At 40.9% G+C, this 17072-nt stretch overlaps 1 protein-coding gene across 3 annotated transcripts in view; it reads left to right on the top strand.

Annotated features, from left to right (window-relative positions):
• The window catches only part of Smg6 (SMG6 nonsense mediated mRNA decay factor), a 229827-nt gene that overhangs the window by 58198 nt on the left and 154557 nt on the right, over nucleotides 1–17072 (top strand). For 2 of the 3 annotated variants that reach the window (XM_028759168.1, XM_028759169.1), the window contains exon 10: nucleotides 5753–5898. In XM_028759168.1, coding sequence (XP_028615001.1) covers nucleotides 5753–5898 — 146 coding nt within the window. Of the gene's footprint in view, nucleotides 1–5752; nucleotides 5899–9986; nucleotides 10021–17072 lie in introns of those variants that run through there. The other variant, XM_028759170.1, reaches the window with a different exon arrangement.

Here is a 17072-nt window from a genome sequence, read left to right as displayed (position 1 = left end):
GGGATTGAGTGTTCTTTTCTAACCTCTGTGGGCACCTGCACACATGTGGCACACACACACACACACACACACACACACACACACACACAAAGTAAATCTTTTAAGAAGTGAGAAGAAAAAAATTAAGTAAAATTCTCTTAGGCTAGACAAGCAGTGAGTACAAGCTACACATAACGACATGGGCTGATGTCTAATTAACAAGGAGATGTGAACTATGCCAGGTGCTGAAGATGAATGAAGACTGAGATTGTAATGGAGAACAGCTGAAGAAAGGCACACACTGTGCCTCCTTTTTTGGAAAAGTCCTGACACTATTCTTTTGTTCTTGGTCTTTTCTACGCCTGGGTTTCCATGTTGTATCTGTATATACTTGAACACCTACTGTGTGCAAGGCAAGGCTGCTTATTGTTGACATCAGCTGACAGGTTTAAGGAGATTAAAGGCCTCTACAGTTTTTTTTTTTTAACAAAACAAAAAAAACAATGGATAGTTAGAAGACCTCCAAAGTAAACAAGTCAGAAGGTTTTGTGCACTTCAGTCTCCTAGCAGTGGTTTAAGTAGATTATTATTTCCTTTTAAGATTTATTTTTATTTATTTAATGTATGTATATGAGTGCTCTATCTGCATGTACATCTGATCCCATTACAGGTGGTTGTGAGCCACCATGTGGTTGCTGGGAATTGAACTCAGGACCTCTGGAAGAGTAGGCAATGCTCTTAACTGCTGAGCCATCTCTCGAGCCCTCTTAAATAGATTGTTGCTAAGGCTCCTTCTAGTTCCTGTCCATTTTCTTTCTAATCTGCCTTAGTTTGTCTCAGTTATCCTTTGCCTTGGAGTTTGTCCTGGGTATTACTATTTGAGAGACTGAGTTGCTTGGTGTTGCATCTGCATCTAGCAGAAGGCCCATACCTATGGTGAGGTGCTAGACCAGGTCTGCCTCAGACAGCCCTTTAGGGTCCTGATAGTCTAAAGCAATCACCCTGTGTTCTGTCTGTAGCACACTGTAAAGGCTGTCATTCAAAAATGATTTGCTTTGAGTTAAAATCATCCTCAAGGAGGGTTGGAGGAAATGAGCAACTTTACATATTGCTGATGGTGTAAAATGGGGTAGGCCTCTGAGAAACCATGTACAACTTTTCAGAAAGTTAAACAGTAGTCCCCGTTTACCCAGCGACTCCAGAACAAGAAGTAGGTTTCCACAGAGAAATTAGGGCAAATCACGGTTGTAGTGGTACTTCACAGAACAGTCCTGAAGTAGAAACTATGTAGATGTCCTTCAGTAAATATGGTATTTTCTCTCATCACCCATGTGACATGGTTTAGCTAAAAAAAATTTTTTTTGTTCCTGTGATGTTTTAAGTTTTTAAAGAATAAGAAATTGAGAAAAGTTAGGGATCCTGCTTTTTTTTTTTTTTTTTCTACAGAAAATGTTGTCTAGCCCAGCTGTGTCCTCAGCATCTGAGGGATTAGGCCTGCCCTGTTAGTCACTGTCTGAGGCATTCTTGAGTCTTGGTCCCAGTGTTGTCTGAAAGATTTGTCTCTTGAAATTGCCATCCAAACAAGATAAGTTGTTTCTGGAGATTACAAGTTAGCCATGTAAGTCAGTGAAGTGTATGCTTTGAAAATGATCGGTCTTCTTAAATTTGAAAGAATAGGAGCTGAGCCCTCTTGTACTCTAGTAAAGGAATCAGTCAGCGTTGTTGGAGGCTTCTGATAGATGCTGTCCCTGTGAGTTGGATGAGATCTACACTTGGCCTCAACTGAGAGAGGTCAGAGGCTGGCAACTGGTAGCATAAACTCTTGAATTATGACAACTAGAATAATTTTGCTTCCTCTTACTGTCTTGGTTAAAGTCACCACACAAGTTTGTGCTTGCTTGCATCAACATGCTATTTGCACAGCTTCAAGGTCTTGGAATGTAAAGACCTATGTATTTATTTTAGATTTGAGTTCTTTAAAAATCAAGTATTTGTATTTTAATTTATTTGTAAAATTACTAAATGTCTTTAAATACCAAACTCAGAAGTATTCATGATAGAGGATTTTTTTTAATATTATACAATATACATTGTAAAATATTTAGTATACTTAGCAAAAAGAAAAAAGTTACTCATATTCATATGTTTGTTTTTTGTTTTTTGCGATACTGTGTAGCTTTCACTGTCCTGGAAATCACTTTGTAGAAGAATCTGGTCTCTAACTCACAGAGATCTGCCTGCCTCTGCTTTCCAAGGAAGATCTAAGATTAAAGGCATGAACTGCTATGCCCAACTAAGTTACTCATATTCTTAATAGCCAGAGATAACTGAATACTTTTAATGCTTAGTGTATATTTTAGGGTCATTTGTGTGTGTGTGTGTGTGTGTGTGTGTGTGTGTGTGTGTGTGTGTGAAAGTAATCATATTAAACTGCTTTACAGTTGTTCACTGGATATGTGTTGAGGTTTCTCTCATGTGAGTATAATAAAATCAGTGGCACCTTTACAGGTAGTACTGATGGATGTGCTTTTTGTTGGTTTTGGTTTTTTATTTGTTTGTCTCAAACTGTAGTCCAGCTGTTCTTGAACTCCATAACTAGCCCAGGCTGGCCTTGAATTCACTACAGTTCTCCAGTTTCAGTTTATCGAGTTCCCAGGTTCTAGATGCTACCATACCTGTCTCTGCAGCATCTGGGCCTGTCAGGTGCTTCTGACAGTTTCTCTTTTCCTCCTCTTTCCCCCTTTATTGTTGTTGCTCATGCTCTTTCTTCTTGTCTTAAATTTATAATTATTTCATAAGTAACATCCAGAAACTCTTACAAAATACAAAGCTATAGCTAAGGTTAATACTTCTCTCCACTCTGTCCCCAGCTCATTCCCATCCCCATCCTGTACTCTCCAAAGAGAGTGCATTAGACATTGAGTTATATGTCCTTCTATGCCTTTCTGCATGCTTACGTATGTATTTGTAAAAACATAATTTTGTGGATCCCCTCCACTTTTGTTTATTGTTTATTTTGTTTCAAGACAGGGTCACTATGTAATAGACAAGGCTGGCCCCAAATTCAACTATCCTCCTGCCTCTAACATTACAGGCATATGCCACCATGTACAGCTTTGGGTTTTGCATGGTGTGCACTTGTACACAGACAACACACTTTAAATATATATAAATTATATATCATCATTATGTTAGTTTTATTATAATTTTTTTGTAATATGTAGGTAAGGTACAAAGAAACTCAAAGAATTTCTCAAAGATTTCTCAAAGAAAAATACATGAAACTGCTTATAATTTCAAACCAAAATCAAAGAATTTTGGTTACAAATCTTTAAAACATATTTGTATTCATTATTGAATCCTAGAAAGATGACTTTTTGTTTGTTTGTTTTGAGACAGGGTCTCTCTTTTATAGTCCTGGCTATCCTAGAACTCATTATGTAGCCCACGCTGGGCTCGAACTCACAGGGACCTTCTTGCCTCTGTAAAGGTGACCATTAACTGTGCTTTTCCCATTTGTTGCTTAATAACACTTGATTTAGTTCGAGTAATTCTTCCTCCACAACCACCCAACAGATTTTCAGTTTCTCTTTTTAAGACAGGGTCTCCTCCAGTAGCCCTGACTGGGCTAGAACTTGCTCTGTAGACTAGACCAGCCTCAAACTCAAGAGATCTGCTTGCCTATGCCTACTGAGCTCTGGGAATGAGCTATGCTCTCTTATATTTGATGTGTGAGACTAGTCTACATTCTTAACCATTGATTCTTTAATTATGTTGTGCTTATCAAAGGAAGGTTTATTTTGGGCTGTTTTAAGTTTCTGGAAAAAAAAAAATGTGAGCATTTGACTTGTTCTCATTTGAGACTTTAGTCTGACCATGGAGTGTTAAAGGATCTGTTTCAGTTCCTATCCCAGGGAAGAGGCTTCCTCAGACACATGTCCCATGTGACACTTCTGTCCTGTCATTCTGTTCTGGTGCTCTACTCCCTTTCAACACAGAGACACATGGCTCTGAAACTTGCCCAGTGTGGCTGCTTTTCTTGCAGAGTGAACTCTGTTCTTCTTGTAATGAGAAGTACTAGCCCCCTCCCCACTTCCATCTAGAGAGAGTGCTGCACAGTGTCAGGATTTAAAATGAAACCTTTGTTATAGCCCATGGGGAAAAATGGATCCAGTCCAGCCACAAACATCACTCCCTGCCATTCCTAGCCTATCAAGAGTTTTAGCAGCTCTGAAGTTTTTTAGAGGGAAATAATTTTTGCTTTGTTTTGTTTTGCTTTGTTTTGCTTTGCTTTGGGGCAGGCACTTAAAATGGCATGGGGGTGCGGGAAGTAAAGGCATGGTGTGTTTTGTGCCATTGAAAATGAGGACAGTTGAGGAGGGCCAGGCTGGAGCAAACTGTGATTGACTTGTAGCTGTGGTATGACTTGTGGGCACCAGAGGGTCAGCAGTACAAGTTGTCATTCAAAGGAAAGATATAAAGATTGCCAGAATTTGATAAAGCTCTGGGGTTTTCTTATCAGGGAAGGATGCTATTCAACGATAAAGACTTAGGTTGGGACAAAACTCACACCACCTTTTTCCAGGATTTGAGAATGATTGCCTGCTTTGGCTTTCTGTTTATTAATCTAGCCTAGAGCTGTTCCCCCACTGCACCCCTCAGAGTACCACAAGTAATTTGATTGGGTGGAGTGGGGGGAAGGTAAAAGATACTTTGCTGACCACGAATTGTTCAGGATAGCCCTTAGGCCTGTGTGCCTGGTTTCTCTCTCTAGCACCAAGTTTGAGTTTGCTTTTTATTTCAGAGGATTTCAGCTGTGGTTTACTCCTTGTTGCCAAAGGAGCTCCAGGCATGCACCACTGTTTAGGATCCAGCGGCCACATTTGGCAAACACTGGTTTGAATGACCTCTCCTTAGAAGCCCTAGGTCACTGGCTGGATTTCTGCCTCCCTACATTACAGGCTCTTCCTGTATTGGGAGTGGCAGTTGGCCAGGGCATTGTATTTCCACTGGTCTGAAAACATACAGACCCGATGAGCAGAGGCTTGTGAGAGGGAGGATAGCAGCACAGGAAAGGCTGGAAACAGGCCATTGGGAGCTCTAGGTTTGGGGTTCTTGAACGGAGAGTTTGGGACCCATGGGTGGGCAGTGAGTGTGATAATGCCTAAGAAGGCAGAGCAATGTTCTTTCCTTTTCATTTTTCTTTTTATTTTTAAATTTTAGATAAGCTATTGCTGTATATCCTTGGCTGATTTTGAACTTGAGATCTTCCTGCCTCAGCCACTCAAGTGCTGGGTTTACAGGCATGATCCGTCATGTCTCATTTCTAAAGTAATTCTTTAAGTAAAGAAAGGTTTTTTTTTTGTTTTTTTTTTGTTTTTTTTTTATTAGATTCCTTTTACAGAGTACAGTTTTCATAAAGGAGACTTTTAGGGATAGTGTAGATATTTGTGTTTAAAGGAAATATGTTCACTGTTTACAAAACCTGTTTCAAACAGAAACTCTTGTCAGTTTGAATCCACTTAATGGGGGGGGGGGCATTTAAGAAATAGCCTGCCAAAGTGTAATAACTTATAGCTATTTATCCAGTAATTGAGTTGTTTTCATCTCTAAGCTTGGAATACTTGTTCTCTTTCTTCTTCTATATGTGCAGAACTGTGGAATAAGTAGCAAAGAAACTTCCTCGGTAATAGTTGTGTACTTGGGAGAGGGGAATTGTTCTTCTGAGTGCTTTTAAGGATGAGCCTCAATAATGGAATCCCTGTATTTATAGGATGGAGACATTCCCTGCAGTGGCTGAGAAGGTCCTTAAGGAGTTCCAAGTATTACTACAGCATAGCCCATCTCCTATTGGAAGTACCCGTATGCTGCAGCTTATGACCATCAACATGTTTGCTGTGCATAACTCCCAGTTGAAAGGTAAGGGAAATCTAGTTTTTCTCCATCTAGACAGAGTTGAATTTAGTATCTTTCCGATGCTACCTTATCACTAACTCAATCTCCATATACGCAGACATACACAGAGAAACAGAAACTCAGACACACACACACACACACACACACACACACACACACACACACACACACGTATACCTGTCTCCCTTCTATTGCTTCTTAGATTCTTTATTTCAGTCTTTAAATTCTGTGAGACTCTGTAGTGATTAGGTGGAATAAAAAGAGAGATTCATAAGTATAAAGTTTAATTTAAAAATCTAGAGATGCTGTTGCACATCTGGCTATGCTAATGGCAGCAGCAAGGCCTCTTAGAGGCTGCATACCCAGGACTTCTCCCAAGAGAGAGACATTGCTGAAATGTTTCATTCCAGAGACCGTATGCTTGGCAGGGATTGGGAGTTGCTGTTTCTGGACTTGTGTACCCTGTTTGTTCAATATGGAAAAGTCTAGTTCCCTATGGGATATCCCTTATGGGACCCTGCCAGAGGGTAAGAACAGAGAATTGATGAGCTTTGGTGACTCAAATCTGGAGGCACAAAAACCACCAGTCCCAGAATTTGACCAGTGTACTGGGGTATGTGTTTTGAAGTGTTTTTCTGAGCCCTTTTTTTTGGTATGGGGCGGGAGGTGAGGAGGGAAGGGCAGATTGGCAGGATTTTAAAATGTTCTGATGACCATGTCACATTTGAAGGATGTTTCTAGGATTCCTTCCCCTCCCTCTACCTCAGTTAGGTAAGGCTGATGTGGTTTGACTTGATAGAAATATGTAGTATGAGTGACATTATTTTGTGTTTCTTTACAACACGTTGCCAAGGAGTCATTCCAGAGCGTCAACAGAGAATGTTTGGTCAGATTCTTATCTGCAGTGCCAGGAAGTAGGAATTGCCCCATGGAGACTGTGTCATAAAGCAGATGTAATGTCTCTGGACAGTGCCACTGGCTCTTTGGTTTACCTTTTCTAAGAAATTTCTTCTCTCACCTGCAGTCAATCTGCTTCCCTTCCTGTCTGTATTAGGATCTATGTTCAGCTTGTTGCTGGTGGGGAACTTCCCTAATGAGTGAGCATGCCATACTTTCCCTGCAGACAGGGATTCTCCTAGGATTGGAGGAGCTTCTTAGCTGGTCTGCCTGGGTTTTCAGTCCCATCTGAATCCTGGAAGACATTTCCCCATCAGGGTGACTTACACAGCATCCAGAATGTTCAGCAGTGGGCAAGATACAGAGGCTTAGGAGCCTTCATAACTTAGCCAATTTTTGCTGAGGTGGCTATTGCAAGAAGACCTGGAGCCTTAAGGGACAGCACTAGTTTCTAAGAAGAAGGAAATAAGAAAGTCTATAAAGTCCTATCCTAGTGAGGCTGTGCAGTCCTAAAGGGAGGGAAATTTTTCTACTAAGAAGGAAGCTCTCAGGGTGTGGTGGCTCACGCCTTTAATTTTGGTCTACTTATCAAGTTCCTGGCTAGCCAGAACTACATAGTAACACTGCCTGCTCACTGGGCTCTGTAAGTAGGGCCTCCAGTTGCCCCTGTATTCATTTTTTGCTTTCCTACCCAAGCCACCACTGCTGTGTGAGCTGGAGAGCTGGGACAAACAGTTCAGCAACAGATGACCTATGGCCTCTGTAGGTGTGAATGTAAAGAGCCTGTTTTCAACAGCTTTTGGTGTGTGGAAAGGAATACCCTAGACTTTTCATAGACCACCAGTGAGTCTTTTTCTTGTAGCTGTTAAGTAAAGGTTAAGAAAATATGGGTGAAAGGAAGGTAAGAATAGAGAAGGACTCTTGCATATTTGAGGCCAAGATACTTTTGTAAAACTTTTCTGTAGTTGGTCATAAGGTGGATCCTCTAGTCAGGAATGACAAGTAAAGGCCTGTGGCCCCACTCCCTGTACTGCCCTTGCCCTGGCTCTCACCTCCATGAGGCAAGAGGAGCCTGAGCTGAGGTGGTCACAGGCTCCAAGAGTAGTTCAGGGAAAAACAGCCCAGGCCACAGGATATAACACTCAACTGGGACACAGAGCTCTGCGGACGTGCTGCCAAGTACCCGGTGTGCAGCTGAGGCGGCCATCCAGACCCCACTGTGTGGGCTGCCATTGGGATAGGGGTGAACAGAGCACTCAGCAGGGCTGGTTGGTGGGAAGATGCACTTTTCCATTTCCCAGCACATGAGTCATCTTCTCTGGGCCCCTGTGCTGTGCTTGCACGGACAGTGGCAAGAAGGGGGTGTTGTGGCTGAGTAGCAGCATCTGTGCCGGGGGTGGAGAGAGAAGAGGGCTGGGGAGAGGGTAACGATTTAAATCCTTCACTAATCAGCAGCACTTTGAATCACATTTTTATGAGTAAGGAAGTGATAAATCAAGCTCTGTGTGTTCAGCCCCCAAGTCCTGTCAGCTGGTGCCCTTCTAACGGGTTCTCTCCCATCCAGTCTGCAGGCTGTCATAGTCACCACCCAACCACAGGTCCCTGGCTGTCTGAAACCAGGAAGTAAGGCCTGACACAGCCTGGCCTCCCAGGTGCTTCGGGTCCATGGTGATTTGGCAGTCATTGCAAGTTACAGAACATCTGGACCATCATTTTTCTTTCCATTCCCTCTTGGATGTGTCCTTCTGGGGGGGTGTTTACATGTGTCAGTTCCTGGATTCTGTAGAGAAGAGCATTCCAGCCTGAAGCAGAGGTGATCTTCTAGCCCACAAGGAAGTTAGATCTTTTGTCTGTGCCAGAGCCATTTCCATAGATGTAGGATCAAAATTATGATTTGGAGAGCAACAGAGCTTCCTTAAAAAGTGTGTCCTTTGCTGATGGCTTCCAGTCCTGCAGTACCATCATAGTTCATTCTGTGTTTTGTGCTCCCTTTTCAAGAACTACCTTCTACTACAGTAGGTCAGGGATACACATATATGCTTGCTAACACTTTATTGTGTTTACTTTTAAAATATGCTTTTATTATAGACTTGAAATATTTAAAAGCTTTGGATATGATAGCAGACAAAGTAGAGGGGCAAAACTGTGGTAGAGAGAATGGTGTCCTTCCCCTACATTAGGTTCTGGAGACACTAATTTCCTCCGTCATGAGCCCTGTGCAAGATCCTACCCCTGTTGTATTATCGTCAGCTTAGAATCCTAGTACTTTCTACATCTACGAGATGATTGCAGACAGATACGTTTGAGGTCAGGATGGGATATTTGGGGGTCCTTAGGCTGGTATTCCTTTGACACAGGTATTTGTTGAATGCAGGGAGTTGAAGGCCATGGCTCTAGGAAAGCTGTGTGCTTTGCTTGGCTAGTCCGCAAAGCTGGTGGCTGAATGGTGGTTCCTGGAGTGATGTCACAATGTCTGTAGCATTCTGAGACTAAAAGGAGAAAAGGCCTTCTTTGCGTATCTCAGTATTAATGCTTCAGTAGCCATCTGGGTAGCTGATAAGAAGCTAGAAGGTAAACCATTGAACTTAACCACAAGTACTTCAAGAACTTTAATTAAAAAAAAATGTAATTTAAGGAAATAAAACTAGTTTCTCGAAGACAAGTAACTGAAGCAACATTTGTGGTAGGGCATCATGGAAACCTCTTTGCATCCCCCATCTGTGCCTGATTTATTCCAATCTGGACTTTCCCTTGGTGCCCCTACTCTTTTTAAAAATATGTTTTTATAATTTTTGAAATCAAAACCATCTCAGGCACACTGTTTTATTTTACTGTATTATTGGATTATCTTTCCTATAAATCACTGGATGTTACTCATTGCCTGCCATTAGAATAACTTCCCATTTCTGTGCCCTGGCCTTTTCTTTTCCCTTCTCTATTAGTTCATAGAGTATGACTCCATTTCAGCCCTACAGAAAAGCCATAATAGCAGCAAGAGGGCACCCAAGAGATGCTTCTTTTGTGTGTGTGTGTGTGTGTGTGTGTGTTCATGTTGCTTGCTCTAAGGGAACATTTAGTGGTTAGAATTGAAGCAGAGTTAGACTGGCTTTCATTTCATGATCCCTTGTGTTTGCTTTTGTTTTGGCTTCTGTTTTTTGAGACGCATCTCATTCTGTAGCCCAGGCTGGTCTCAAGAAATACACCACATCCTGAGTACTAGGATGACAGGTATGTACCACTATGCCTAGCGTAAACATGCCTTATGCTATTACTATTCCTGAATTGCAGTAGTTAGAGGAAGTGATGCATGGTTGTCTTAGGGGAACTGAGAACTATAGCAGCCTACCTGGCACTAACAGTTTGACCTGTAGGCATGAGTTTCTTCATGCCAGTAATTATATATGGGAGGTGACCATGGTTGGGAAGTTCATTTCACAATCAGAATGTGTCTTTCTGCATATAGCATCCCTAAGACTTTAGGAAGAACAGTTTTTTCTCTCTTCCAAGTTACTATCAAGTCTTTTACTCAAGCAGAATGTATGAAGTGTCTGATCCTCTGCTTGACAAAACAGTTGTACAAAGGAAATCCACCTTTCATAAGGGGTTACTCTTGGGAAGACAGGTTGGAAGAGCCTCTTTGTCATCAGGCTGTTTAGCCAGACTCCTCTCCCTTGGCAATCTGATTGTGGCTATTGCCGAATTTCCTGGAAAAAAAGACAAGAGTGACAGAAGTAGATGTATCAAGGGACTCACCTATTTTCCCAGTTCTGAGTTCCAGTGTCTGTCTTGTTTTCAGAATGAGTCTACTGCTTTAGGCTGAGGAAAGAGAAACAGTACTGAAAAGTTAAATGAGGAAGTTCAGTCATGTCAATAAAATTAAGCTTACTCTTAGCATATCTATTAAGGAAATGCTCTTTGTTTACCTGAAGATAACCGTGTGGCTTAGTGTCCTCTGGTTGGTGTCATGAAAAGGTGCAACATCCCATTATTAGACAAGATTATGCTAAGTGGTGTATTTAGTTTTTGTTGCCATTTAATTCTCAATGTGGAATCTTTTTTTTCTGCCTGGAAAGATTTACACTAAAGGAGAAATACTGTTTAGGGGAATTTTGGCAGCCACCTTTTCCATTGTTCTTCTCCAATTTATTTACTTACTTATTGTCAATGTTGGCACTCAAATTCAGGGCCTAGCACATCTAGGTAAACACTCTTATCACTATCAAATTCCTAGCCCCAAATATGTATTTAAAGCTTGATTTATTAGACTTTTTAATGGACCTTTTTTGTTTGTTAAAATATATAGGGCTTGAGAAATGGCTCAGTGATTACGAGCACTGGATGCTCTTCTAGAGGACCTAGGTTCAATTCCTAGAACCCACGTGGCTGTTCACAATTATATATAACTCTAGTTCCAGGGGATCCATGGGACAAGGGGTGTATATGTGCAGGCAAAATACCTATACACATAAAATAAAAATAAATAAATCTTTAAAAAAAGAAAGGCCTATTTCAAGAGGAAAAAATTATTTACAAAGCTTAAATTTATAGTTTACATAAAAACTATATGTCAAATGCTATATTTTGTATATGTCATATACTATATTTTGATCATATTTACCCCACTCTTCCTGGTTCTGTTCTGTACCTTCATACTCCCCTAACTCTGTAGCTTTTGTTGTTTGCATTTTAAAACAGTGTTTCTTTGTGTATCCTTGGCTGTCCTGGAACTAGTTCTGTAGACCAGGCTAACCTTGAACTCATAGAGATCTGACTCCTGAATGCTAGGAGTGCTGTATACTGCCACATTTTTTCCCCTAAATAACCCATTGAATATAATTTGTGTTGCTCATATACTCCTTCATGTGGGGCCATCTACTGAGTCTGGTGCACCTACTAAGCACCACACCCTTAAAGAAAACTGAGTCTTTATTCCACAGAAGCTGTCAACAGTCCATGGCTCCTTGATAATTAGGGGTTGTTTGGAAACCCCTTTTCCCTTCATATTAGAATGTAGAGTGGCATGATTGCTTATAAGCCTTGTGCAGTCACCCACAGCTGTTGTGAATTCATGAGTGCAGTAGTTCTGTAATGTCCAGAAGATACTGTTGCTGCTGTCTTCTCTGACCGATTATTTAAATCTCGTCCCCTCTTCCTTGATGGCCCTTGTATCTTGGCAGGGGTTGTAATATAGATGTCCTATTTGTGACTGAACACTCCATTGACACATATTCTCTCCACTTTGACCCTTTGTAAGTTTCTGTGTAACCCTCCAGTGCACAAAGAAACTTTTCTAATGAGGTGTGAGATGTTCACTAATTTATATCTGTGGGTACAGACAAACAAATTTAGAGGGTAGTTTAACCCTATGTCCATTTAGCTGAGAAACTGCAGTAGGTTTACACTTGGAGCCTGTGATTTCCCCAGCCATGAGTTTTCAAGCAGATTCACAGTATCATGCATGTGTTTCTTCCTGCGTACTAGTTCTTAAGTGCAATCAGGAAGTGATTGGTAACCTTAGAGCATTCTTGCCACTGTTGCACCAATGGCACAGCTTGCCATGCCTCTTTTATTGTAGATCAGTAGGTTTGTGACTAGTTAAAACTGTTGACCACTGCACCACCCCCACGTAGCAGAATATATAACACCTTCTAGTGCCATGAAAGCTAGCCAGCAGGAAGGGAGTTTTCTAGCCAATACCAATTCCATGTTCTGTGGCCAGTATGTGTAGTCTTTACCAGCAGGTCCTCACATTCAGTTATGGGTGGCAAACAAGAGCAATGGCAATAGCCTGAATTATTCTGGGGCCTCCAGGACACCTCTGATCAACTCAAGAGGAAGTATCCCATACCTGACAATGGGTTTTGTGTTTGGCAACCTTTGGCTTTTGTGATGAGCATAATCTGCTCTATAGGGTAACTCCAATTACTTTATTTGAATCAGAGAGAGAGAGAGAGAGAGACAGACAGACAGACAGAAACAGACAGGAAGGAGGAGGAAGAGGAGGAGGAGGAAGAAGAGGAGGAAGAGGAGGAAGAGAGAATGAATGAATATGAATGTGCTTTCATATGTCTTTTTCAAAGGTCCCTATTGTTAGCTATCCCTCCCCAGCCCTATTCCTTGTCTTACTCTCCAATCCCCCTCCTGCCTTACACCTCTCTCCTCATTATTCCCCCTTTTGCCTTCATATCATCTGTGTTCTGCTATCCTCCCTCTTTTAAGATCTTTTTCTCCCTCCCCATCAATAATTTCTTTCTAGCTTCCTGGATTCTACAGGTATTCCAAAGTTAAACAAACAAATTTAGATATTCAAAGCTAAGATCCACAGGTGAGTGAGAACATGTAACATTTGTTTTTCTGGGTTTGAGTTTCCTCAGAGTATAATGTTTCTAAGCTCCACTAATTTACATAGAAGTTTTATGATTTTTTTTCTTGTAAAGTTTTCTTATATATATGAATGAGTACACTATAGCTATCTTCAGACACACCAGAAGAGGGCATCAGATCTCATTACAGATGGTTGTGAGCCACCATATGGTTGCTGGGAATTGATATCAGGACCTTTGGAAGAGCAGTTAGTGATCTTAATTGCTGGGCTATCTCTCCAGCCCAATTTCATTTTTCTTTACAGCTGAATAAAATTCCAGCGTATGTAGGTACCACATTTTCTTTATCAGTTCATCAGCTAACGAGCATCTAAGCCTATCCTAACTATTATGAATAGAGCAATGATAAATTTGGATGAAAATGTGTCTCTGTAGTAGGAAAATAGAGTCCCTTGGGTATATACCCAGGAGCAGTATGCCTGTATATGGTAGGTCTATTTCTAGTTTTTTGAGGAACTTCCATACTGATTTCCATAATGACTATACCAGTTTCTACTTCCAGTAATAGTACATTCATTAGGTTCCCCATTCCCCATATCTCTGCCAACATTTGTTGTCTTTATTTTGTTTTATGAGACAGGATCTTACTGTGTTATCCTGGCTGGCCTGGAACTCATTATGTAGACTAAGCTGGCCTTGAACTAAGAGTTTCTGCCTCTGCTTCTCCAGTGTTAGGATTAAAAGTTTGGGCTATTGTGTTCAACTAATGTTTTTCCTTTTTTTTTTTTCTTTCTTCCTTTTTGATTTTTTTTTCAAGAATTATTTATGTATATGAGTACACTATAGCTGTCTTCAGACACACCAGAAGAGGGCATCAGATCCCATTATAGATAGTTGTGAGCCACCATGTGGTTGCTGGGAATTGAACTCAGAACCTCTGGAAGAGCAGTTAGTGCTCTTAACTGCTGAGCCATCTCTCCAGCCCTAGACTAACATTTTCTATCTTTTTTTTTTTTTTTTTTTTTTTCCAGACAGGGTTTCTCTGTGTAGTTCTGGCTGTCCTGGAACTCACTCTGTAGACCAGGCTGGCCTTGAACTCAGAAATCCGCCTGTCTCTGCCTCCTGAGTGCTGGGATTAAAGGCGTGCGCCACCACCGCCCGGCTAACGTTTTCTATCATTATTTTTCTTAGGATTTAGTTTTATTTTGTGTGTATGAGTGTTTCACCTACATGTATGTATGTCCACCACATGCTTGCAGTGCCAAGGAGGTCAGAATTGGGCATTGAATCCTCTGGAACTGGCATTAGCTGTGCTGTGGGTGCTGGAAACTGAACCCGGGTCCTCTTCAAGAGTAACAAGTGCTTTTAACCACAGAATCATCTCTCCAGCCTCATCTTTCATTTTCTAATTATTAACCATTCTGACTGGAGTAAGATAAAATCTTAAGTAATTTTAATTTCTTTGATGACTGTTGGTGATGAACACTTTTAAAAATATTTCTTAGCACCAGGCTTGGTTAACATATATACCCAAGTAACTGTCACAGTTTTTTTCACAGTTGTCACCCAAGTGGCAGCAGTACAAGTTCCTCCCTACTTCCCCAAAGTTCTGGATTCCTGAATGAAAGGCGCATACACAGCTTTATATTTTAATATGACCTAAGCATCTCAATGGCGGGCCCACTCCCAAACCTCTATGTGGTTAGCACATTCTCTGCTTCAATATTCCTGGATTATTACTCACTAAAACCTATATTCCATCTTGGCTGCCCCAGACCCAAGCCTCTGGGCCACGATCCCCAACTCTTACATGTTGGTGTTCGTCCTCTCTCTCTCTCCCTCCCTCCCCCCCCCCTCCCGCTCTCCTGCTCTCTCTCGCATTTCTCAGCCCTGATCTTTCTGCTTTCCCCAGCATGGTGGTTCTCTTCCTTCTCTCTGTCCCCTTGCCCACAAATCCTAAAGTCCTGCCTCTGTTTTTTTGCCCAACCATTGGCTTCCAGCAACTTTTTTTTTTTTTTTTTTACTAATCAAAGCCAACTGGGGACAGGGACCCTCATCATCTTACATACGGAGTCTTACATCTGGAATCTCCTGCAATATTGGGAACCCAATTAACATAATACAATCGTTAAACCAGATCCACAACAACAATCAAGCTCTAGCTGTTCTGGGCTATAGTAGCACACAGTTTTAGTCCTAGCGCTCAGGAGGCAGAGGTAATGGGATCTTTGTAGATTCAAGGCCAGCCTGGTCTACAGAGTTAGTTTAGGAATAATCAAGGATACACAAAGAAACCGTGTGTTGAAAAGCCAAGTGGCAGCAGCACAAGTTCCTCGCTACTTCCCCAAAGTTCTGGATTCCTGAATGAAAGGAAACAAACCAAAATAAAACAAAAAAGTTTCATTACCCTATAAAATTCTTTTTAAAAAAGCATTATTTATTTTATGTATGAGTACACCGTTGCTCTCTTCTGACACACCAGAAGAGGGCATCAGATCCCATTACAGATGGTTGTGAGCCTCCATGTGGTTACTGGGGATTGAACTCAGGACCTCTGGAAGAGCAGTTAGTGCTCTTAACTGATGAACTATCTTTTTAGCTCACTCCCCATACAATTCCTGTTGAGACCATCTGTTCATCTCTACCTCTGGCCCTGGGCAACCAATGATTTGCTTTCTTTTGTTGTAGTTATCTCTGTCTTTTCTAGAGTTTCACATAAATGGAATTATACAATGCTTGCTTTTTTTGTGTGTCAGGCTTAGTAGATTGCTTTTGAGATTTATATGTGGTCTATTTTGTTATTTTATTCTTTTATATTACCAGATAGTATTCTGTTGCAAAGAGATACTGCATCTAAACCTTCTACTCACTGTCGTCCTGTATATGATCCATGAGTATGGACATGCACATGCTACAGCTTTGTGAAGTGCCTTTTCTTTATGGAATGGGTTCTGGGGATCAACCTTAAGATTGTCAGGCTTGTATGACAACCACGGTTACCGTCTAAACCGTTTTCTAGACCTGCTTTTTTGTTTTCTTTTTAATTCTAGTATCTGTTAACAGTTGGATTGTTTCTAGTTTTGAACCATTATGAATTACACTGCCATAAACATTTATATATGCCTTTGAGTGGATATATTTTCATTTCTCTTGTGTGAATTCCTAGGATTGGATTTGTTAGATCACACAAAGGTCTATATTTAATTCTATAAGAAACTGCTGTTTTCCTTGGTAATTAGATACTTAACACTCACTAAAGTCTTTGAGAGTTCCACTTTATATCTTTCCCAAAAGTATTTGATATTGTCAATTTGGGAGTTTTTTGTTTGCTTGTTTGGTTTGATTTTGGTTTTTCTCAAGACAGGGTTTCTCTGTGTAGCCCTGACTATCCTGGAGCTTGCTCTGTAGACTAAGCAGGTCTTGAACTCAGAGTTCTGCTTGCCTCTGCTCCCAGAATGCTAGGATTAAAGATATGAGTCTCCACCACCTCAGTTGTTAATTTCTGTTTTAGCTGTTCTAGAACTTTTTTATGTTGGTTTTAAATCATACTTCCATAATTAATGATTTTTCATGTGTGTATCTTGCTTGGCAAATTAGATCTCTTGGCCATTTTAAAAACCAAGTTGTTATTAGTTAGCACTCTCTGCAGAATCTGTAGTTTTATAATTGCTTTGTCCCAATGATTCCAATTATGTTTCTCCTTTCTTACCTGTGTTTGTTGTTGTTGTTGTTGCTGCTGTTTTTGTGGTGAAGATCCAGAACTTTGTGTGTCTAGACAAACACTGTTCCACTCAGCTCTTTTCACAGCCTCTCTTTCTTTCTTTTGGATAGATTTTTGTTTACTTCATTTCATAACCCTTCTCAAAGTTTCCATTTGGAGAGGTGACTATGCTAGGAAATATATGTGTGTGTGTGTGTGTGTGTGTGTGTGTGTGTGTGTGTGTGTGTGTGTGTGTG

Source organism: Grammomys surdaster, unplaced genomic scaffold, assembly GCF_004785775.1.
Source record: "Grammomys surdaster isolate TR1022 unplaced genomic scaffold, NIH_TR_1.0 126278, whole genome shotgun sequence".
Classification (NCBI taxonomy): domain Eukaryota; kingdom Metazoa; phylum Chordata; class Mammalia; order Rodentia; family Muridae; genus Grammomys; species Grammomys surdaster.
The sequence above is the reverse complement of the archived record's forward strand: the minus strand, read 5'-3'. Positions and strand labels throughout refer to the sequence as shown.